Source organism: Plasmodium coatneyi, chromosome 5 (assembly GCF_001680005.1).
Source record: "Plasmodium coatneyi strain Hackeri chromosome 5, complete sequence".
NCBI classification, from domain to species: domain Eukaryota; phylum Apicomplexa; class Aconoidasida; order Haemosporida; family Plasmodiidae; genus Plasmodium; species Plasmodium coatneyi.
Genome location: NC_033560.1, coordinates 1353324 through 1375654, shown reverse-complemented (window position 1 = coordinate 1375654; position 22331 = coordinate 1353324). Strand labels below are relative to the sequence as shown.

At 42.2% G+C, this 22331-nt stretch overlaps 5 protein-coding genes across 5 annotated transcripts; 1 reads left to right on the top strand and 4 right to left on the bottom strand.

The window, feature by feature from the left end:
- Nucleotides 1-390: 390 nt before the first annotated feature.
- PCOAH_00012560 (Eukaryotic initiation factor) lies at nucleotides 391-1563 on the bottom strand (the record flags this gene model as incomplete). The annotated part of the gene is made up of 1 exon (XM_020058065.1): nucleotides 391-1563. One exon carries the CDS (start codon nucleotides 1561-1563, stop codon nucleotides 391-393), a length of 1173 nt encoding a protein of 390 aa, XP_019913395.1.
- A 1055-nt stretch (nucleotides 1564-2618) lies between these two features.
- Nucleotides 2619-3038, top strand: PCOAH_00012550 (Uncharacterized protein; the record flags this gene model as incomplete). The annotated part of the gene is made up of 1 exon (XM_020058064.1): nucleotides 2619-3038. One exon carries the CDS (start codon nucleotides 2619-2621, stop codon nucleotides 3036-3038), a length of 420 nt encoding a protein of 139 aa, XP_019913491.1.
- Nucleotides 3039-3403: 365 nt separating this feature from the next.
- PCOAH_00012540 (Uncharacterized protein) lies at nucleotides 3404-11197 on the bottom strand (the record flags this gene model as incomplete). Its single annotated transcript, XM_020058063.1, has 1 exon — nucleotides 3404-11197. The coding sequence occupies one exon, from the start codon at nucleotides 11195-11197 to the stop codon at nucleotides 3404-3406; it is 7794 nt and encodes a 2597-aa protein (XP_019913609.1).
- Nucleotides 11198-13027: 1830 nt separating this feature from the next.
- PCOAH_00012530 (Uncharacterized protein) lies at nucleotides 13028-13928 on the bottom strand (the record flags this gene model as incomplete). Its single annotated transcript, XM_020058062.1, has 2 exons — nucleotides 13028-13543; nucleotides 13908-13928. 2 exons carry the CDS (start codon nucleotides 13908-13910, stop codon nucleotides 13028-13030), a joined length of 519 nt encoding a protein of 172 aa, XP_019913532.1.
- Nucleotides 13929-16235: 2307 nt separating this feature from the next.
- PCOAH_00012520 (Tubulin alpha chain) lies at nucleotides 16236-17922 on the bottom strand (the record flags this gene model as incomplete). Its single annotated transcript, XM_020058061.1, has 3 exons — nucleotides 16236-17405; nucleotides 17527-17647; nucleotides 17861-17922. 3 exons carry the CDS (start codon nucleotides 17920-17922, stop codon nucleotides 16236-16238), a joined length of 1353 nt encoding a protein of 450 aa, XP_019913593.1.
- Nucleotides 17923-22331: the final 4409 nt, after the last annotated feature.

The following is a 22331-nucleotide window of genomic DNA, read 5'->3' as shown; positions in this document are numbered from 1 at the left end:
ACCGACTGCGTGCTTGGCAAAAGAACAAACGACGGGGCAACGCTTGGGGGATTTTCCTTTCCCCTGGTTCCGTGCTTTTGTCGTGAGTGGAAAAGCACACATGCAGATCAGCAGCGTTGACGTGGTGCCCGTGGTGCACCTGGACAGGGCAACCCAAACATAAGCGGATGAGCAATTTTATCCTTCCCCCCCAAGGTATTGTTTACATCGCTTTATTAGCTTTACGACGCAGGGAATGCCTCAGTGGCAATCACATGTTAACAAATTGAGTTGCAAAAAAAAAAAAAAATATGACCCGTTCAGGTGAAAATGGAAAAAAAAAAAAAAAAAAAAAAAAAAAAAACAAATTAGCTAGCTAACGCAAAATGAAACCCTTCCGAAAGGTTCCCCCTAGAGCAGCTCTGTGATGTTCATAGGCATCTCATCAATCTGCGTGGAGTAGTACTGCTCGATATCCCTAAGAATTTTTATGTCGTCATTTTTAACAAAGTTGATGGCAACACCCTTCCTGCCAAATCGACCACTCCTCCCGATGCGGTGAATGTAGCTCTCTCTCGAGTTGGGCAAGTCATAGTTTACGACAAGGGAAACTTCCTGTACGTCCAGCCCCCTTCCCCAAATATCCGTTGATATAAGGACACGGAATTTACACTGCCTAAACTTTAACATGATATCGTCTCGCTCACTCTGACTCATCCCTGCATGCATTTTACAAACGGTAAAATTCGCCTCCTGCATTTTTTTTGTTAACCAATCTACCTTCATCTTAGTATTACAAAAAACAACAGCTTGGGTGATCGTCAAACTTTCATACAAATCAGCGAGCGTTTCATATTTCCACTGTTCCTTCTCTATCGATACAAAAAATTGTTTTATTCCTTCTAAAGTTAGTTCATCTCTTTTTACTAATATTTTCACAGGCCTGTGCATGAATTTATTTGTTATTTCTAACACCTCCTGTGGAAGTGTGGCTGACGAAAGTACGATCTGTGTATTCGGTGACAAAAAACGATAAATGTCGTAGACCTGTTCTTTAAATCCTTTGTTTAGCATTTCGTCTGCCTCATCAATCACTAGCTGTTTTATGTACTTGCATTTTAAGTGCCTCAAGTTTAGCATGTGGTAAATTCTCCCTGGAGTACCACTAATTATATGCACTCCGTTGTTTAGGGCCTTTATATCGTCACTCATTTTCTTCCCTCCGATGCAACAGTATATAGTTACGTGTATATAATCTGCTAGGGCTAGACACACCTTCTGTGTCTGTTCTGCTAGCTCTCTTGTAGGCGATAGTATAATCACCTGCGTTTCACTCAAATTACGGTTAACACAATTTAGAGCACCCACTGCAAAGACACAAGTTTTTCCTGTCCCACTTTGACTTTGCAAAATAACATCTCTGCCACTTAAAATTGGCTTGATACCTCTCTGCTGAATGGCAGAAGGTTTTTCAAATCCGTATGCGTAAATTCCCCTCAACAAACCTTCGTCAATTCCTATGTTTTCAAAACTCGTACATATTTCGTACTTTTCCGACGTTTTGTAACTCTCCTCCTTCTCCATTTTGACATACGTTTGACTTTATCGAACAGGTGGGCTAGCAGGATGACTGTATTTTGTAACACTCTCCTCCACCCTTCTTCTGTCCGTTACTGAGTGGTCACCCAAATGTGATATAGATGCTCTGCGGCTGGACGCACCACGTTTTCACTCCGCAAGAATGGATTGTACGTCAAAATGGCATTCTTTAAGGGATTCTCTTCTCCTGCCCACAGGGGGCTTTTCCTTTTAAACTTCCTGCAGTGGGATATGCTCGGTTTGCTCCCTTAGGACCACTGACCCGGGAACAAACACAGCTATTTGATTCTCTCACGGTTGCCTTTTCTTCCACTTTTTGGTAACTCTTCACGTAGAAGTAGTACTGCTGGGCCGAGGCTCACTATGGTACCAAGTGAATCGAGCAATTAAACCGAGCAAGTGTTGCTTGGGGGAGGATCCACATATCTTCCTACGTGAGTGACGTAGCTATCTATGCAGCCCCTCCCGGTTTGGTTTGGTTTGGTTTGCTTTGCTTCTTCCTCTTCGCTCTTCCCCGTTGCGCCTTCAGCTCGGCCGCTACATTCCAGTTTATATATCTCCCAGGGAAAAAATAAAACAAAAACAAAAAGCATGTAACGCAGGAAAGGCAAATACAAATGGCAACAATTTGGGGGGGCACTATTAAATTTTTCTCATCTCCTGTAGAGGCCACGCCTAAAAAAAATCGCTCCGCAGAAAAATCGTTACGCCGCGTGGAGGTACACGATGCGCAAATACGTGCATGACTGCCCGTGGGGGTGGAACTGCTTTTTTTTTTTTTTTTTTTCTCCCTTCCATGTTTATTTTTTTTTCCTCTTTTTTTAACTTAAAAAATTTTTTTTTTTTTCATCGACACTTTGCCCATTTCGACAAATCCCACGCAGTTGCGCTCCCCACGTAGAAAGGTAAAGAAGTGATTCTCCTTTTACCACCCCCCGAGGAACAGCCCCAAGAAGACCCACCCGCTGAGCGTATATACCAGCAGGTATGCCTGCACACAGGATGCTGCTGAAGCTTTCCATTTAATAATTTAATCACCCATGGCACTAACCACGGACTACTCCAAGCTCAGTGACGTGATCCACCAGTCACCCGAGTCACCCTCCCTCTACAACCAAGCAAAGTACCACACACAAAAACAGAATGACTCCTTCTACGATATAAAGCGGTTTATGTGTTTGGGAAGCACTATCCCTGATCATGCCAAGTATGATGTGGACCACTTACTAGACGAAGGAGAGAAAAAATGCAAAGACCTTTTAACTGAGTCCTTTAAGGTGGTGGGCTACAAGTACTGCACTACCAATAACAACGACAACGTCCACTTTTCCAAACTTTTCAATGATCACTATTCGAATTTGTTTTACTGCATGCACCTGCACAATGATGATAAGAAATGCAACTCCCTCTTCAAGAACTTTTACGAAACGATCAGTCGTGGGCAGCCCATCCCGAAGTAGCTTCGACTGAGCTGGCCCGTGGAAGTACCCCCTCATATGAACATATACCTTTATATGCGTACCAACGTAGGAGTTACCCCCCATTATCACTTCATTTATTTTATTTTGTTTTATTATTATTTTTTTTTTTTTGTAAAATTGAAAGAACTGCAAAAGGGACACGGTTTTCCCCTGCACAGTTGGAGTGAGCTCCACGGAGGAAGTCACCCACCAGGTTGGCATGTTTAAAAAAAAAAAAAAAAAAAAATCCCCCAATGGGTGCCTCCAAGTGCAATCCAGAACACTACTACATGTGTACCAATGTAATAGTGGTCCACCCCAACTAGACGAAGCAACCCTTTCGTCTAGTCCTGCCCGTCTGCTCATCACGCCACCACCTGAATGGCAAACTCGTACTCCTGGTCACAGCCCACGTAACAGTCGTTTATGACGTAGATGACCACATCGTAGCGGCCGGGCTGGTCGGGCAACTCAAAGTTCACCTTCACGTTATTAACGGCTTTTACCAGAGGCTGCTTCTTTATAGAGAGGAGGAGGTTCATTTTTTTAATACCAATGACGACCCACCATAGTTCCTCCTTCTCGAAGGGGAGGTACAGAGAGTGTGCAAAACAGTTGGCAGAGGAGTCCGGATCGTCTTGCACCAAGTCCCGTTCTACAGTTAAGTTCAGCGTGGCAATTTCATTCACTTTGTATTTTTTCTCCAGGTCGATATCGTAGTGCACCTCAATGACAGGGAAAATATTGCACACGTTAGCAATTTCGCTCTTCTGCTTCTCATCCAGTCGGTTTAGAAGCTCCTCTCTCTGTTCGTCCTCCGCATTGATCAGGTCATACACATCTGCTATCTCTAACTCCTTCGCCTTTTTAATTAAATCATCGTCGAAGTGTGGTAACTGCATCAGGTTGGACTCGTCCGTGCTGCTCATGCTCTGCGTCAACATCTGCGATATCTCCATAACGAACAGGCAGAAATTTAAAATGTTGTTACTGCTGATCACGTCTATAAGTGCATTGATCAGCTTAAACGTTTTCTGCAAAACCCTTTTCGTTTCTTCCACGTAGTTCATCGGAATGCTATAACGATGGATGTGTGCCTGCAGAATGATTAGTGCCTTCAAATGGGGCGTAAAATAAACCGGGTTGGAAATAAAATTTACCAGATTTATGTATTGCTCTTTTTTGTCATTTTCGCCTGACTTGTTCAGGTGATCTGATGCTCCATCTGGGTCGTCTCCTGACGGGAGTAGGCCATTTTTCCCCGTAACGGATTCAGTACTTATGGAAAGCTTCAAGAACTCCGAGGTGACCTTCATGTTACACGTCTGGGCAATCTTCACGCACAGCATCACATCGTAGTTGCTCATTTTTACCACCTCAGACATGACACTGGACAGGCACACAATTTCCATTATCCTGTTTTTCTTCAGCCCCTTCAGGGATAACACGTACTGATTAAAGAAGTGAATTACGTGGTAGTCCAGATTGTAGTATGACGCAATGATTCCCAGATTGCACGGCTTAATGGAGACGGAACCACTACTAGCACCTTCCCCACTATGCAACATTCCATTGCGTGATTTTTTGTCCTCCCCCGATTCGACCGCCACGCAATTCGCAAAGGAGAGTAACTCAATGTTGCTTTCAATCAGCTCAGACAGGTAGTCGGATATGTGCTCATTGGATACCCCCTTCAGACCGTAATAATTTGGGTTCTTCCTAATTCTTCTGTAGAAAAAGGACCACGTGATCCAGTCGATAGCATCCTGATACGTCTCTACTGTACTCATCACAATTTCGTTGTTCAAAAAGTTTGGAAGGTAATCTTCTATGTTCGACTCTACAGTCAGCGGTTCGTAAATGAAATTCTTGTAATATTCCTTCTTCGTGATGTAGGTATATATGTAAACAAACGACTTTGTGTCTTCTCCTTCCCGACCTGCATAACTGAGCATTTGCAACACACTCTGAATGGAATAATCTTCCTCCTTTCCATCGAAGTGCGTTATTATTGTGTCTAACAGGATTACCACATTTCCATAAACGTTCAACCGATACACGTAGTCGTGGGCCACTATCAGTAACTGAATTGCCTTCTTATCGAAGAGCGCTTCTACAACTTTTCTCTCCATCTCACTCATGTTTCGATACAGGTAACCCACTCCCTGTTTGAGCAACTCCACCAGCATCCTATCGTTAATGTGGTCCTGCAAATTCTCCTTTAAGGTGGACCCTCCGATGGTGGAGAAGAAACTGAACCCGTCATTACAGGCAGAAAGAACCAAATCGAGGGCCAACGTTTTGCACATTTTATCCTCCGTCACGAAGATGATTGCGTTCTTCCTTTTCAATTTTCGAACCGTCTGGTATACCTGCCTCTGCATGGAAAGGTACCTATTCTGCTTGTTCATGATGCTGACGGCGTGCAGGTAAATTTCGATCGGAATACTCCTCACACTGGAGAGGAAATTGTAATAATCGCTCTTCTTACACCCGATCCATTCGGCAACGTCTTTGCAGTTGTTAACGGAACAGCTGGACAGACACACGATTCTATTCACCCCAATGTTTTCGTAAACATCGTCCATGGTCAGGTGTTGCATTTTGTTAAGGTTCTGAGCAGCGTCGGAGGATGCTCCTTTCTTGTCCTTCGTTCTGTCGTCCCCCAGGTTGAGGTCAACGAAGGGAGGCAGTTTCGACTTTGCGTCAGTCGATGCAGAACCTGTGCTTGTGCTGCCTTTCTTGCCCCGCTGGGATTTGCCCAAGTCCAGCTGCGTTGCTATGTACCTCACCCGGCTGATCAGAACCTCCATGATTGACCCCTCCAACGTGTCTAACAGTTCCATATGATCAAATATGTATAAATTTACCGATTGAAAAATTTTCTTCCTCCTCCATTTTTTAGACAAATTATTATACCTATCCGGGGTGCACAGAACGATGTTATTCCTTTGTAACACTTTCGTATCCACCTGTACGTCGCCCGTCAGTATTGCCATTTTCATCCCAAAGGAGTTGGAAAAATGGGTCCAGTTTTCAAACGTCTTCAGAACAATTTCCTCCAACGGGGCTACATAAACTATTTTGATGAAGTCCATTGGGTTGTTGTAAGCCATACTGGCAATACTCTTATCACGAACAATCTTGTAAAGGTCCTCCTCCTTTTTTATATACCTCCTAAGGTAGGTGTGTAACTCCTTCACAGAACGAATCATTCGTAGGATGGCAAACTCAGCTGGTGTTAGGTAGTACCTACCAGGGGAACTGCATATTATTACATTGCCACCCATTTCGTAGACGGATGGAAATATCTGCGTATGTACTGGATTAAAATGGGTCACATTTCTGCTGTGGAAAAATTGCTTTGCGTCTTCAAACTTGAGGGCGTTTACTGGCAGTGCCTGCAAATCGAGCAACGGCGTCGAGAAGGAAATCTTCGACGGTAGAATTATATCCTTTAGGTATAAATTTATGGTGCTTTCGCATTCCAACCATTTGTCTGAAACTACCTTCACAATGTAAAAGGGATTTTCATTTATCGGTACGAAGAAAGTCAGCAGGTGATCATCCAGCGTGTCACCTCCTGTATGGTCCCCCTCACGGTGCATCTGTGAAGATGCATTCATCGAATTCATATTGACCGTGCTAGTCATGCCGCCCCGTTTTAAGCTAAACAAATCGTAATGCAACATACTCTCACTAGATATGTCAAAAACGAACACCCAAAATAACATAAAGTGGCCATGATATTTCGGATTGTAAATAAAATCTGGCGTAACATTCAGTTCTACCTTCAGCATCCGATGATTGATCGGCTGGATATACGCGTTTAGCTCAATTTTCGGAAAATGGTGAACCAATTTGTATACATTTTTTGCAATTTTCTTATTCTTAAATATGGTTATGTATTCATTCAGACTCATATTTAGGTAATTCCTGAAGGTGATGTTTTTCTTCTCAATAATTCGGATGAGCTCGTTACTAAGCAGACCAAACTGTCTTAACGGTGACATGGTGGCCCACATTTTCCTTTCCACCATTTTGCAAAACTTCAGTGTCATTGCGCTTAAATGGTAAGAATTCTTTTTCAATGATATTTCGAAAAAGGCTCTAAAAATTCGCAACGCATTCTGTTGTATGTATATTAGGTCCGCGTTTATGACATACCCATTTAGGGTCACATTAGACAGGTACAATTGCAGAAGAATGTTAATCTTCGTGTAGGGAATGCTTATTGCCTCCTTCAACGGGATCGGTAGCTTTTCCATTATGATTGACAGCTCCACTTTCTCCTCCTCCCTCACGAAGATATGTTTAAATTCGTCACTCATTCCGAAAATTTTCAACAACTCCGTCTCATTCGTATGTTTGTTCAGCTTCTTATTATACAGATCTATCGACCGGTAGTCCACATAATAGTAACTGCTGATTTTTCCTACATACGTGCTGCTCACCGTGTTTAGCTTCTTATTGTATTTGATCAGGTCGTACTTTTCCAGCGTTACGAAAGCAGAGTATATAATGTTGTAAATTTTTTTGTTCAATTTTTGCATGAACAGGTCAGAAATGTTATGCTCCTTACCCTGATCTGTGTATATGTGGTCCGCTTTTTCACCCTTGGGGAGAACGCCATACAGTTTTGGATTCTTCATCATGCGAATGTAAAGGTACGTGTATCTGAACCAGTTCACTGCTTCCTTAAAATTCTGAATGTTCCTCAGAACAATCTCTGCGTTAATTACATTCACTATGTTCCTCATCAGAGTGGATTCAATGCAAAGCTGCTCATTATTTAGAGATAAGTAAAGCTGCAAATTCTTGTGCTCCGTTATGATGACTGCCTTTCCACTCTTATCATATTGAGGTCGTCCTGATCTTCCTACCATTTGGAGCACATCCATTGGGGACAACTCATCGAAGTCACCTACGCTTATGTTATATACACTTGTTCCTTTAATGATGACTGTATGTGCAGGAAGGTTTATTCCCCACGCTAGGGTGCTTGTGGATACCAGCACCTGTAAATGCCTATCCGAAAATAAATCTTCCACTAATTTACGATCTGTTCTTTTCATCCCTGCGTGGTGAATACCAAACCCGAAGGAAAGAATCTCCTTCAGTTCCTCATTCACTATAGCCTCCTTTTCCGACAATAAAATTTCACTTGATATTTTTTTCCCCATCAGAAATTTATTTAAATTATCGCTTTTCAAAAATTTGTCTATTAGCATTTTCGCTGTTCGGTAGGTCTCCTTCCTACTGTGCACGAAAATTAGTATTTGATTCTTTCCCGCCTCTTCTAGGACCTTTTCATAGGTTACCTGATTCATGAGGGCGTACTTTTTAATGCCCTTCTTCTCCTTAATACCAACGTAGTGCTGCTCCAGCTGGACTGGTCTGAAGGAGTAATCAAAGTAGAACACACCTCTTCGCAGGTCAGCTCGCAGAAACAATCCAACGTCCTCATAATTTGGTAGCGTGGCGGACAGACCCACCAGACGGATCTTCTTCCTGTGCATGTTTAGGTTGTTTTGCTGAACATCATCCATTGTAACGTTCGTCCCCCCTGTGGCTGCCCCACCGTCATAGACCAGCGTGTTGTCAACATACCTATTAATCCGACTGATGATGCTCTCGAGGACGTTTCCACGTGCCTCATTCAACAAGTGTATCTCATCGAAGATGATGAGCTTTATCTTCTGCAGAAGGATCTTCTCATTCCACTTTCGACTGATCACCTCGAATTTCTCCGGGGTCATCACAATCACCTGACTCTCGTCAATCTCCTTACTACTCAAATTCACATCACCTGTTAATTCGCTCACCTTCAAATTTAAACACTTCAATCTCAGAGAGAATGACTGCACCTGCTCATTCACCAACGCCTTCATAGGAGATATGTATATAACCTTAAAGTTCTTCCTGTCGATGTTGCCGCTACGTAACCTATAACTTCCAATAACATTCAGCATACATAGTAAGGCGATGTTCGTTTTTCCTGAACCCGTTGGGGCACAAATAAGCATATTTTCCTCATATCTGTTCAGGGCCACATCATGCACCTTGGACTGTATAGCGTTCAGTTTGCTAATTCCTACGCAGGTGAAAACTTCCTGCGCCCACTCGGGTAAATCTGACACGTTGACAAGGTTTATATCCTCCGGGTTCGTGTAGTAATTCTCTCTCCCCCTTGCCTTTTCATTGTCGAGGGATCCCTTCGCACTGCTGCTTTTACTTCTCGAACTGGAAATAATAATCTCATCGTATTCTTTTTTCTCCACTCGGGTGCTATCCACAGGTAGGACCACTTCTCTGTTAAAAAAATCTGCTCCTTTTTGCTTAACATCCATCTTTTCCAAATCGACATACTTGGCTCTGAAGTGTTCCACTGATTCTTCGTCTTCCTCGTTGTCCCCGTCAGGGTGCTCCCCCGTATTGACTTTTTTCCCTCCCTTCTTCGTGCCCACCTTCACAGTTAATTGGTTCGTCTTCAGAGGGTGTTTCGTGCCCGCCTTGGCGTTCTTCGCAGGGGCGTCATCACCGTCACCGTCATCCTCTTCATCATCTTCGTCCTCTTCTTCATCTTCATTGTCAGTTTCGTCGTCCTCCTCCTCACGGATGAACCTGCCCCCCCCATGAGGAGTCCCCTCCGTGGCGTCCTCCACCCCGTCTGCAGGGTACCTCCTCTTTTTAAATAAATTGTCTGCCTCCCTCCGCATCGTCTTGGCAAACTCGCTCTGCTTGTTCCTCTTCATGGCCTTAAAATTGGAAAGCTCCTCCAGAATCTCTTCTCCCTCCTCACTCTTCCTCATCTCCTCCATGATCCTCTTCTTCTCCTTCTCCGTCTGGGCCTGCCCAAGCAACGTGCAGTAGTAAACCTTCCACCGATTCTTGATTAGCAATTTTGCCATGGAAAAATTCTCGTACTTTAGAATGTGTACTAGCTTATTCTCACATTCTTGTATGTCATAGATACCTAGCACATCGAGCACTTCCTTCTCCTTCTCTAGACAGAGGGACGGGTCGGTAAAGACTTTATTCAGTTCCCTCTGCAACCAATGTGCATCTATCGAATTTGTTTCCAACTCGTAGTCTTCCGTTTCCTTTCTCTTCCCATCCGTGTCTTTCTTCATACCCTTCAAGCTTAGATGTTTCTCCTGCTTTTCCTGTTTTTTCTTCATGGGGAAAGCACCCGGTGTGGTAATAGTACTACTTTTGGCGCTCTTCTTCCGGGTACTTCTCTTCCCTTTCCCTGTTGCGTCTTCCCCCTCCTGGTCGTCCTTCCCGTCGTCCTCCTCCCCGTGACTATTCTCTTCATCTGAAAGGTCACTTTTCTCATCGTCATCATCATCACTTTCATTATCTTCCTCCTCATCATCATCATAGTTTTCATCCTCCTCTTCCGCATCGTCGATGCCAATTTGGTAATCGTCACTCAGCTCGTTCGTGCTGGCCATGTCCTCCTGACTCTTAGTCCCGTCCCTCCCCTTGGTGCTGCTTCTATAGTCGAAGTATTCGTCATCTTCCTCAAAAACCACGGCAACCCCCTCCTCTTCATCCACTTCTTCAAAAACTTCCTTCCTGTTAAAATCGTAAATTTCCCTGGCGTAGTTGTTCAGCTCGATAAACTGTTCATCCCTCATGGAGGACACCTCCAGTGCATCTTCCACTTGTTTCTTCTTCTCCTCATCGTTTAATTTGTCGTTTTTCAGAATGAGTAGTATCTCGTTACAGGCACTGTTGATTATGTCCCCCGTGTGATCTCCAATAATGGCTCTAACAGAACCCATTACATTGGAAAACATTTTTTCTGTGTATTTCGTGCTGGGCTTATACATAAATATGTCCTGCAGGTTAATACTTAAAACGCTCCTCTCCTTAACGCTTCCACTGGTTCCTCTTCTGATTTTCTTCCTACTCTCATCGAAGATTAGATCCTTCCTTTTGTTGCTCCTCCTAAATGATTCATCTCTTCTTCCTTGGATGGTAGGTTTTGTGTATTCTACTTTGTCGCCCATCCTATGCTTCAGCTTCCCAACCAGACTTTCACTCTCCCCCGTGGGTTCATTAAAGTTTGGAATGGGACCCTCCCTCTGGAGGACTAAGTTCGAATTCATGCGGTATTCAAACCGCTTGTACTTTTCATACTCCTCCGCCATGGTGTACTGGCTTCACTACAACGGGGTGGTATCCCCTAAATGGGTGGTTTTCCCTAAATTGGTGGTCTTTCAAATGGAGGCCACTCCCTGACAAGCGCTAACTTGCCACCGATTTGAATTCGCCGTAGCGGTATACACTTCCACAACAATGTAGTAAGCGTATGCTACTATATGCGCCTTCCCTCTTTTTTTTTTTTCTTAAAAGAAGGAAGGAATGACCTCCTCGGATAACCTCCCCAAATGGGGTCATACCCTAAATGCCCCTTCGAACAAATAACACTAAACGACTGATGGATGTTCCCCTTTCCATCCCCACGAACACGCATAAACAAAAAAGGTAACTTCAAATAAGTAGCGTGACTAGAACGGAAAATATTTGAGCAGGAAATCACGTAACAATTGCTCGTACTTCACCGTTGTGTGCTCTCTTACGCATGGGCTGCTTCCCTCCCCTTTTGCATATGCTCCTGCTAAGCGGTGGGGGTTTATATCGATTTGGCGAAACACAGGGGTGACTGCCAACGGAGAAAATTGCTTCCCAAACGGGGCTCCTCCGCATCGGAAAATGTGGGTCATATTACCCTATGCGCGTTTAAAAAAAAAAAAAAAAAAAAAAAAAATACCTTTGGAAAATGCACGGAGGTGGAAAGATTCCTCCATTGGGAATGTGAATGGCCTCGTCCCGCAAAACGTTGTATACATTCGTTCTCACGCAGAAGGAACTAAGAAGGGAAGCCAAACTTTAATCGCGCAAAATTCGCGTGGGTCAACGCCTTCCTCGATGTTATTTCCCCATTTTTCCAACAAAAGAGGTGTCATTACGCCCACGTTACATATATATATATTTTGTAAGCACTGCTTTCTTTTCACGGGAACAGATACCAATATGGGTAAGTAAGAACAAATTGAACAACCCACATGGGGGACAAAACTTCGCTGACGTGAAAAGGTTGTCATTCTCTTCTGTTCGCCAATAGATAGCGGGGTATTCCACAACGGCACGCTTCACCCACCCTATGTGCTCTCCTTTAAGAAGAGGAAACAACAAAAAGGCAAAAGTCAAAAGGTGATGGCAACCACACTGCGTGTTCCATTCATACCTGTGTGGAGGCCACCCAATGGGCCTCTTCCTCCTGAAAAAAGTACAATTTTGTGCGTTTTTCTTTACCTTCCTTGAAATAATTTAACTCCATGAGGAGAGGTGGCCCCAGACACGGACGCCATATCCCTCTGTGTTTATTTTAAACGAGCAGTTTTTCTGTCAACAAAATGTGAAGCGATCTTTATGGAAAAAGGAGGTAAAAGTTCATTTGTTTGTTCCATTTTTTCTTTTTCGCCTGACTGTTCAGGCAATTTTACCACTTTTGCCGCGCATTCAATGGGCTTCCCGAAATTTTTTAAAAAATTTAACGCATAAGTTAAAGTTGCAGTTGTCGCTGTCAGGGCGGCACGGCTGGGGTTCTCTCCCCGCAGGTTACCGTAACGTTTTTCCCAATCGACGTGAAATTGTAAAAATAGGATATAAGGTACCACAACATTGAAGTATTAAAAAAGGGGAATAACACACATACATATAAAATTCACAAGATGGTGGAAAAAAAAAAAGAAAAGGAAAAAGTGCATCCCACTTAAAATTGTTGTTATCCAGGGGTAGGCAGCATACTCACGCACAGATGCAACAACGTGTGGTTTCTCTCACGTTCGGTGAGTCAATACACCTGGTGCAAGTTCCACGAGATGCTCCGTCTGTGGTTCCGCCTTTTATCTGCACAATACTTTCTAACGATTCCACTTTCGTGGGAACTTTCCTTGCTCAGCCTCTCTGTCCCATCACTCCTTCTCCAATTTATACACCTTCTTGTTGATGTACCTGGCAAAGTTGTTAATGGCATTCTCCCCCTTGGTGGTGAGTCTTCTTCCCTTTTTCTTTGGGTTCTGTTCTACATAACCGAGATTCTCTAGCTGCTGCAAAATTGACCTTAGGATCTTTCCGCTAGCCAAACTGGTGTGGTTGGGGGCAACACCTCTTCTTTGCTTGTAACTGTAGTGCCTTCTCAGGTAGCCAACTCCAATGTCTGGACTAAGGTACAATTTTCTTAAGATGCTCGATGCCTTTACAAAATACCAGTCCTCATTTAGGGGGGCCAACTTTCTTCCCTTTCCTGTTTTCACAAAGTTACACCATTTGGGGAAGGTTATTTTGTTGTGCAGTTTTAAGTAACTAGCATATGCCTTAATGAACAACTCGGAATCTACATCCTTGATGCAGTTGTTCGTCCTTACAAAGGGCACTGGTTCGAGCAACCTCTTGTTCACCACTCCTATATCTTCTGTGAATTCTTCCGCCTGGAGGGTAGTAAAATGGGGGGGAGCATAGCAACATGGATAAGGCGGCATGCCAGATAAATGGAACGAAGGGATGAGCAAATACGGTGCGCCAACATGTTGTGCATCATATATACGAGCGGGGAGGGAGGAAAAATCGACGATACTGCTGAAGCGCGTTCGCCAAGCGGCTCCCTGTTTTCCCCTTCTGGGCTACGTAACATCCACAAGAAAACAACAAAAGGGATTCGCGTAACTGTACGGTACACTCAAACGCGATGTTGCCGCTCTCATGCAGGCTCCCTACACCTACATTCCCGCATGGCGAACGCGTAGGTGGGTCATACAAATAGGAGCAATTTAATTATTTTATTTTTCACGTTACCATTTTTCCTCAATTGAATGCAAAATTAACAGATTTTTATACGTTACTCCGTTGGGGTATCTTTGACTGTTTTTGGTAGATTTTTGCTTTTTCTCTAAGCGTACAATTTTGCGAGCATATATATGCATATACATATATTATTATATGCCACTTTTAGAAAGTATGGGTGAGGGGGAACAAATACTAAAATAATCCCTTGCGAAAGAGCAGTGAAGTGAGTCAACCTCCTTTTTCCTTCTGTTCTCGGAAAATTTAAAATTTAATTTCATGCATATGATGGCAATTTATTTTTGTAGATCTTTGTAAACACTTTTCATAAAAAAAAAAAAAAAAAGAAAAAAAGCAGAGCATATAACTATATAGTATTCTTGCTTACCTTGTGCAGTTTTCTTTTTTTTTTTCCTTTTTACATACTGCGTTCGAATGGCTCATCGGGGAGGGAACGCAATTTTGTGCCCACTGGCAATAAAACTTTACTAGCGTGTTCTTTGTACCTTGCGTTGCGCATATGGCATTTGCAGAAATGCCCCTCGAGGAATACATATATATATCCCGCCCATTGTGCGGTGCCCATTTATTATTTTATTTTTTCCTTCCCCTTTTTTCCCATGCGGAAGAGTTCGTCCCCAGTGCGCTTCACCACCGCCACCTTTCTTTTTTTTTTGTTGAATATATCACGACCGCACCGCCAACACCAACAAAACAACGGCAGTCACAGTTTAGGGCTCGTGGGTTATCACAACGGGTGGGAAAAGGTCAACCACAGTATGCTACGTTATCACGCGTAACAATGCTGAGCAATGTGGTGAAGCAAGTGCGTGTTTTATTACGTGGTGATTATTGCTTTTTTCCCCGTCATTTTTTTCCCACCTTATAAGGTTCGCAAAGCACGCAGCCGTCAACCTTTTCTCTTCCCCCTGCAATGAAGTTTGTTTATGTCGCATTTGGCCTCTCCAGTGCGCTGTATTATTAGGGGCGTGGTGCATATATAAAAGCCTAACGTATGGGGGGCAATCGCGCATGGAAAAGAGTGTATCTGCCCCCTGCGGTGGAAATTTTATTTTTGAAAATTCCTCATAACTCCACAACACGGGCATAACACGAAGAGCCGGTAGTTGCTCATATATGCTGCACGCCCAGCACATTTTTCATTACGGCATTTTTTTTTTTCGCGCAAAGGAGATTATCATCCCCAAAGGAAAATGGGGCGCTTCCCCCTTTTTTTCCCACCTGTTCAACGTTCAACCTGTTTGCAATCGTAAATATGAGATTCTCCCTCCTCATGCATGCGCCAGAAAAAGCGCTATAATTATTTTTAATACAAATTTCGTCAATATTACATGATCACTTGTGTAGATAATTAAGGGGAACAGTTTTCCATTTTCTTCATTTCGTGACAATTGTAGGATTTACCCATAAAAGCGGCACTGCATATATTATCCACTTTTTAACATTCAACAGTAGGATGCGGTACGTTGGGTTGGAAACACACATTCCCTTTTTTTCCTTTTTTTTGCCCTCGAAAAAAGTTGCCAAAAAAAGGTACATTTTTACCTGAACAGGTCAGCAGAAAAAAAAAAAAAAAAAAAAAAATGCAATAATAGCCAAATGACGTTCTTCACGTGTGTGAATGGCAATATAGAAATAAACCTGCCCATCCTGATTAAAGAAAATTTTCACCAGTCATAGCAAAAGCTGGACCAAATCAATCTGAGCGCCGGGGGTGGGGACAACCACGCCATCTTCATTTTGCAATGTGTCCAACTGACATGTCCATCACGCATGTAACACCAATAACCTTAGCAGTACATCCAGTACTGCTTTCCGTTCCGCGCACCTTTTTGTAAAAAATGTAAAACTGTGAAATGGTCATTTGAGTTCGCCACTGTGTTTTGTTTGTGCTAAATGGGTGTGTTCATTGGGTGCACGCAGGGGGATATAACTGCACGGTAGGATTTGGCATATTTGCCTTATCCATCCTCCCGCGTATCGGCGGCGGCAGGAGGTATTACACACGTCTGTGCATGGATATATAAATGTCCACATAAGTGCAAGCATCCATATGTAGGGCACACTTCTCTGCTCATTCGTTCACCGGTCAATGAAGCGCATAAAAAACTATAATGCGTTAAAAAAAAAAAAAAAAAAAAACACCATTGTGCCGCTACACCTCTGCGTTACTACACCTTCATGTAAAGACGTGCAAATCAGCAAGCATGGAGCACTCTTCGGAGAGCATGAATTATTATTTTTTTTTTTTCTATTTTTTTATTCTTTTTTTTTGAGCCACTTGTAAGCGCATACTTGTACGCATTTGAAGTGCACAGCTCATTCGTATCCTTCGTCTTCGCCTTCACCCTCGTTGGTCTCAATACCGACCTCTTCGTAATCCTTTTCCAAAGCGGCCAAATCTTCCCTGGCTTCACTAAATTCCCCCTCTTCCATACCTTCTCCAACATACCAGTGGACGAACGCTCTCTTAGCATACATGAGGTCAAATTTCTGATCCATTCGGGAGAACACTTCAGCAATTGCGGTGGAGTTACTTATCATGCAGACGGCTCTCATCACTTTCGCTAAATCTCCCCCAGGAACAACAGTTGGTGGTTGGTAGTTAATACCACACTTGAATCCTGTTGGGCACCAGTCAACAAACTGAATGGACCTCTTCGTCTTAATAGTAGCAACAGCAGCGTTCACATCCTTCGGTACGACATCCCCTCTATACATTAAACAGCAAGCCATGTATTTTCCATGACGGGGATCACATTTCGCCATCATAGAAGCAGGTTCGAATGCAGAGTTCGTAATTTCAGAAACGGATAGCTGCTCGTGGTATGCCTTCTCTGCACTAATGATTGGGGCGTAAGACGACAACATAAAGTGGATACGTGGGTAAGGCACCAAATTTGTTTGAAATTCCGTAACGTCCACATTTAGGGCACCATCAAATCGTAGGGAAGCCGTCAACGAGGATATGACCTGGGCTATTAGTCTGTTTAAGTTTGTATAAGTAGGCCTCTCTATATCCAAGTTCTTCTTACATATGTCGTAAATAGCTTCATTGTCTAACATGATCGCTACATCTGTGTGTTCTAGTAGAGAGTGGGTAGACAAAACCGAGTTGTATGGTTCCACCACAGCGGTTGATACTTGAGGTGAAGGCCAGGAGCAGAAATTCAACTTGGATTTCTTTCCGTAATCTATGGCTAGCCTTTCCAATAGAAGACATCCCAATCCACTTCCTGTTCCTCCACCCACTGCATTAAACATGAGAAAGCCTTGTAGACCTGTACAGTTGTCTGCCAATTTTCTCACTCGATCTAAACAGACGTCTACTATTTCCTTTCCAATGGTGTAGTGTCCTCTTGCGAAATTGTTTGCTGCATCTTCCTTTCCTGATATTAACTGCTCTGGGTGAAACAGCTGGCGGTAGGTTCCTGTCCTCACTTCATCTACAACGGTTGGTTCTAAATCGACGAACACACATCGTGGGACCTGACAAAGGGGGGGTTGGCAAGCGGGTCAACAGATGCACCAAACGGGAGGCCCAAGAAGGAATAAATTATTTTTCACCCTCGGGAGGATGCTCCCCCTTGTAATTGCTCCCTCCACTTACGTGCTTTCCAGCGCCCGTTTCCGAGAAGAACGTGTTGAAGGCATCATCTCCCCCTGCCACGACTTGGTCACTGGGCATCTGTCCATCTGGCTGAATTCCATGTTCCAAGCAGAATAACTCCCTGTAGTGGCACCGAGTCAGGCAAACGTTTATATATGTGTAATGGTGCGTCTATTCATTTACACGCACGCTGCTGAGCAATGCAGAGAAGTTTGTGCCACTAGATCAGGAAACGGTTCATCGAGATGCAAACGGAAAACATCACAAGTGACACAAACTTCTCTTCATTGCGCCAACACGATTATAATTTTTTCCTTTTCTCTGATCCCATTACCAACAAGCATTTCCAATTTGAATACCAGCCTGACCCACGTGAATGCTAATGACTTCTCTCATTTTTAGAACTTGTTAACTGCATCGGGGGGTGGGAGGTGAAACGGGTAGCATGAGGGTGGTGTGCGGTCCAGTAAATGGGGGCCAGCCTTCTATCAGGGAGAGCATCTCCTAGGAGGACACCTATTGGGTTATCCCCCCCAAAAAAAGTGGACCCCACAGGAGGGAGACGCCCGATTCTACATCCCCACGTGAGTACGGCAGTGCTGCAGGGCCGAGTGAGCCTCCCCGGAGAAGCACGGGTCAGAAACGGACTCGCATGGACTGCTTCCCTCAGAAAACACACTGGCGTAGAGGTCCGCAGCGCAAGGTCCCCCACCCGTCCGGCGGCCCTGCGGAGTGTGTGTTCCCCTCAGTAGGGTTCCACCTCCAAACACACTCACGAAAAAACTAAAGTGGAAACTCCTCTGTACCTCTTCACAAGCAATGGAGGGGAATAACAAATCAGCCCAAGCAAGAAATGGTGAAAACGCGACTGAACTCTCTGTGGTGGAGATTCAATTACCGAAAGGGATTCTCTATATTTTGCATGCAAGTAGTTTATTTTGTTCCTTCTTTTCTTCTAAATGTGAAATTACCAAACGAAGAAGTGAAGAAATGATGAAATACACCTAATGACAAAATGTTTAATGCCGTGAGGAAAAAAAAAAAAAAAGAAAAAAAAAGCCTGGTGAGAGAAAAAAAAATTACACATATAATTTACGCGCACATATATACAAGCAAACATATGATGTATCTTCATGGCTGTTTGTGGAAAAAAAAAAAAATTCACACGTGGGAAAAAAAACCATCTCCACAGCGCACACTAGAAACTCTTCATTTACTCCAAGTCGAAATGACATAGCTGGGTATCGCTGTCAAATCACGCAAAGACAGATGTGCATTTGGCAAGTAGCCACAGGTAAGCTCCTAAGCTTCACCGCTCACCGAAGGACAAACTTATATATAAATTCTCCACGCGCATAAACGCACACACATACATATATAATATATATACATAATATATATAATATATATTTATTTATTTACTTATATGTAAAGCCACGCGCGAGACCCGGAAGGACGCATTAGCCAAGTGAGATGAGAAAAAAAAAAGAAAAGGCAGGTGCGCAAAAAGAGGGAAATTCCAAATGGATAACCAAAGTAATGGAGAAAAAAGGCGCACGCACTCCTACATCTAAGTGCATATGTAACCGTCTTTTTTTTTTTTTTTTTTTTATCGTCTTCCGGTATCGCCATACTGCTAATTTGCTTGCTTCCCCAGGTTGTTAGAGACAAAGGTATAGATCTTAGTGCAACGTCAAAGATGGATTTTTTTTTTTTTTTTTTACACACTTAAGGGTGATATATATGAAGACACTTTTTTCCCATGCGTACAAATGGAAGCCGCTTTTTTTTTTTTTTTTTTTTTTTTAATTATGATAGCTCGCTGAGGGAGGTGCTTTCCTTTTGGCAATTTTACCTTCCCATTTGTGCACTCATCGATAATTTTATCGTTTTAAAAAAAAAAAAGCGATGAGGAGAAAAGAAAAGGGGGGAAGGCCAAAGAATGAATTCCCATAAATTCGTACGTGGACGCGGTGCAGCCGGAACGGCGAAACGTTACAAAGGAAGAAGAAAAAAAAAAAAACACAAAAATTATACGTGACAAGTGATAAGTGATAAAGTAGTAAGGTTTTAATAAAACAAACGTGTAATCCAACTTCCCCATTTCGGGGGGACCTAAATGAGGAAAGTTATTTTCTCCCTGGATGTAGGAATAACCAAATGGGAACTCACCACGGGGACACATTTCCATGTTCTACATAATTTGTTCCATTTTTTTCTTCCCTTTTGGATCATTACATTTTATTGACCTTAGAGCGTGTTCGCTTCCCCATTTAGCTAACAATTTTTAAAGGAAAGGGGTCCCTTCCCCAAATACACAATATGGGGAATGCGTACCAATTTTCGCATTTCTCACTTGGTCGCTTTTGCAAATATGCAATGGATTGCGCTGAGGAGACAATGCGCTCCTACAGCTGTTCTCAAAGGCAAAGAAAATCAGACGCATACGCCCTATTAGGGAAGTGCAAATTTATTGGGCGTTCTTTTCTCCCTTAACGTTCGGACGAACAAACAGACGAATGGTTAGCAAAAAAAGAAAAGAAAAAACCTCCCAACTGTGAAAACAACTATTTCCAGAACGAAGTGTTTCATTCACCCCTTCAAATGACTAACTCCGTTACTTTATCATCTGCCCCATCTCAAATTATTCCTCTCCTGTCCATCACCTCAGTTGCGCAAAACAGCCAACATTCTTATGTACGTTCAGGTAATTCTCTAAAATTACCTGACCGAGCAAGGTAAAAATGGGAAAAAGAAAAAGAAAACATTTACCCCATTCTGATAAAACTACACAACGATATATGTCCTTCCAGGGGAAAACAGCATTTTATAAAATACTACTATTGGAGAGATCCACAATTTGAAAAATGTTAACTTAAATTTACACCCAAATGTCCAAAAAATGGCCAACATATACGAAAAAAAATGCATCGGTTTGCATCCCAGCTTGGTCCTTACAGGCCTTTATCAAAATAGTCCCATTTCATGGTAGAGTACATTTTATACAATTCTCACACAACTTCCTCGCCTGCGCTCTTCTTTTTTGAGCAGTGTGCAAAGAACCTTTTTTTTTCCATTTGTCCATATATGGTCACCGCAACGTTCATTATTTACTTTAATGCATCTGCACTACGCAAAAAGTGAACAATATTTTTCACGCACACGGAGAAGAAACAGAACAAGTGCGTTGTATGTGCTCACATGGTCCCATTTCACTTTGTGAATACATTTTATATCTGCGCGCTCTTTGCTTAAGCTCATTTATTGTATAACAAAAGAGCGAACTTAAAATGCGGAATAAAAAAAGGGGGGTATGAATACAGAAGTTTGTATTTTATACTTTCCGCAGTGTTGTACGTATTCATTTCATCAAATAAACGCAAGAAGAACTAGCCTCTCCTTTTTTGACAACTTCTTTTTTGCAATTTTTTCTGTGTGACAAAATTTATATTAGGGCATTCTTTCCTTTTTGGTTAATTTATTTTTTTTTTTTGGCTAATTTTTTCTGTGTGACAAATTTATATTAGGGCATTTTTTTGTACAATTCTCTAGACAATTTTTTTTTTTTTAGCTAATTTTTTCTCTGCAACAAAATTTATATTAGGGCAATTCTTTCTTTTATTGCAATTTTTTTTTTCACAATTTTCTGTGTGACAAATTTATATTAAGGCATTTTTCTTTTAAACAATTATTCTTTATCTATTTTTGTGTGACAAATTTATATCAGGGAAATTTTTCTTTTTTTTGGACAACTTTTTTTTTTTGGTGCAATTTTTTTTTTTTGGCAATTTTTTTCTGTGACAACATATATATTTAGGGCATTTTTCTTTTCTTTTTGGACAACTTTTTTTTTTTTTCGTTATTTGATTAAAGTGTTTACTTTCATGTGTAATTAACATAGCCCCAAGAAATTTTTTAAATAATTTTGACTTGTTTGGTAAAATTTCTTTTACTGAATATTTAAAATATTCATTTATTTTGTTAAAAGTTTTTATCTTTGTGTAATTTTTTTTATTTTAACATAATAATTTCTCTTTTCCTTTTCCTTTCCCCTAAGTTCCAATTATGGATATATTTGAAAAGGTGCTCCTCCATGTTTTGCGTGAAGGTTCGCGGGACGGTTCGCGAAGGTTCCGCAAATGTCTCACCAATTGTGCAAAAAAAAAAGAAAGAAGGAACAAGAAGAGAATAAAAATCAAGGAAGGAAATAAAAAGAAAAGAAAGAAAGAAAAAAGAAAGGAACAAAGGAAGGAAAAGCCAATTTACTCTTTTCACACTGTATGAGTTCTGTAGTTATTTATATGGCCCCCTCCGAAGATGGAGGAAGGGACATCACATTTAATATGGTACATATTACATACTGCCATAACTGATATTTTTTCTATTCTGCTGTTGCCTTCGTTGCCCCCCATTATTTCTTTTTACTCTGGAATGTGTAGTAGTATATGGGACGGAACGTACCGTAGTAGAATCGTCTAGTGTGGAACTTGTTTCCGATGAGCCAATCGTGGAGTTTGTTGTTGAATCATTCTCTGTTAGCGAATCAAATTGGTGACGTCCCATTGTTGTTGTTCTTCTTCTTCTGTTTCTATTGTTCTTTGGAAAGTAGTTACGCATCCAGGAGGGTAAAAGATTATACTGAAATAAGAGAGAAGGACAGAAAGGGGTGTAAGGAGGTGGGGGAAGGAAAGAGGAAAGGGGATGGGGGGGTTAGTGTGTAGTACATATATAATGGAGCTCATCATATATTTATTCTTTTAAACAAAAAAAAAGGTATACATTTATATAGTGCTATTATTATATAC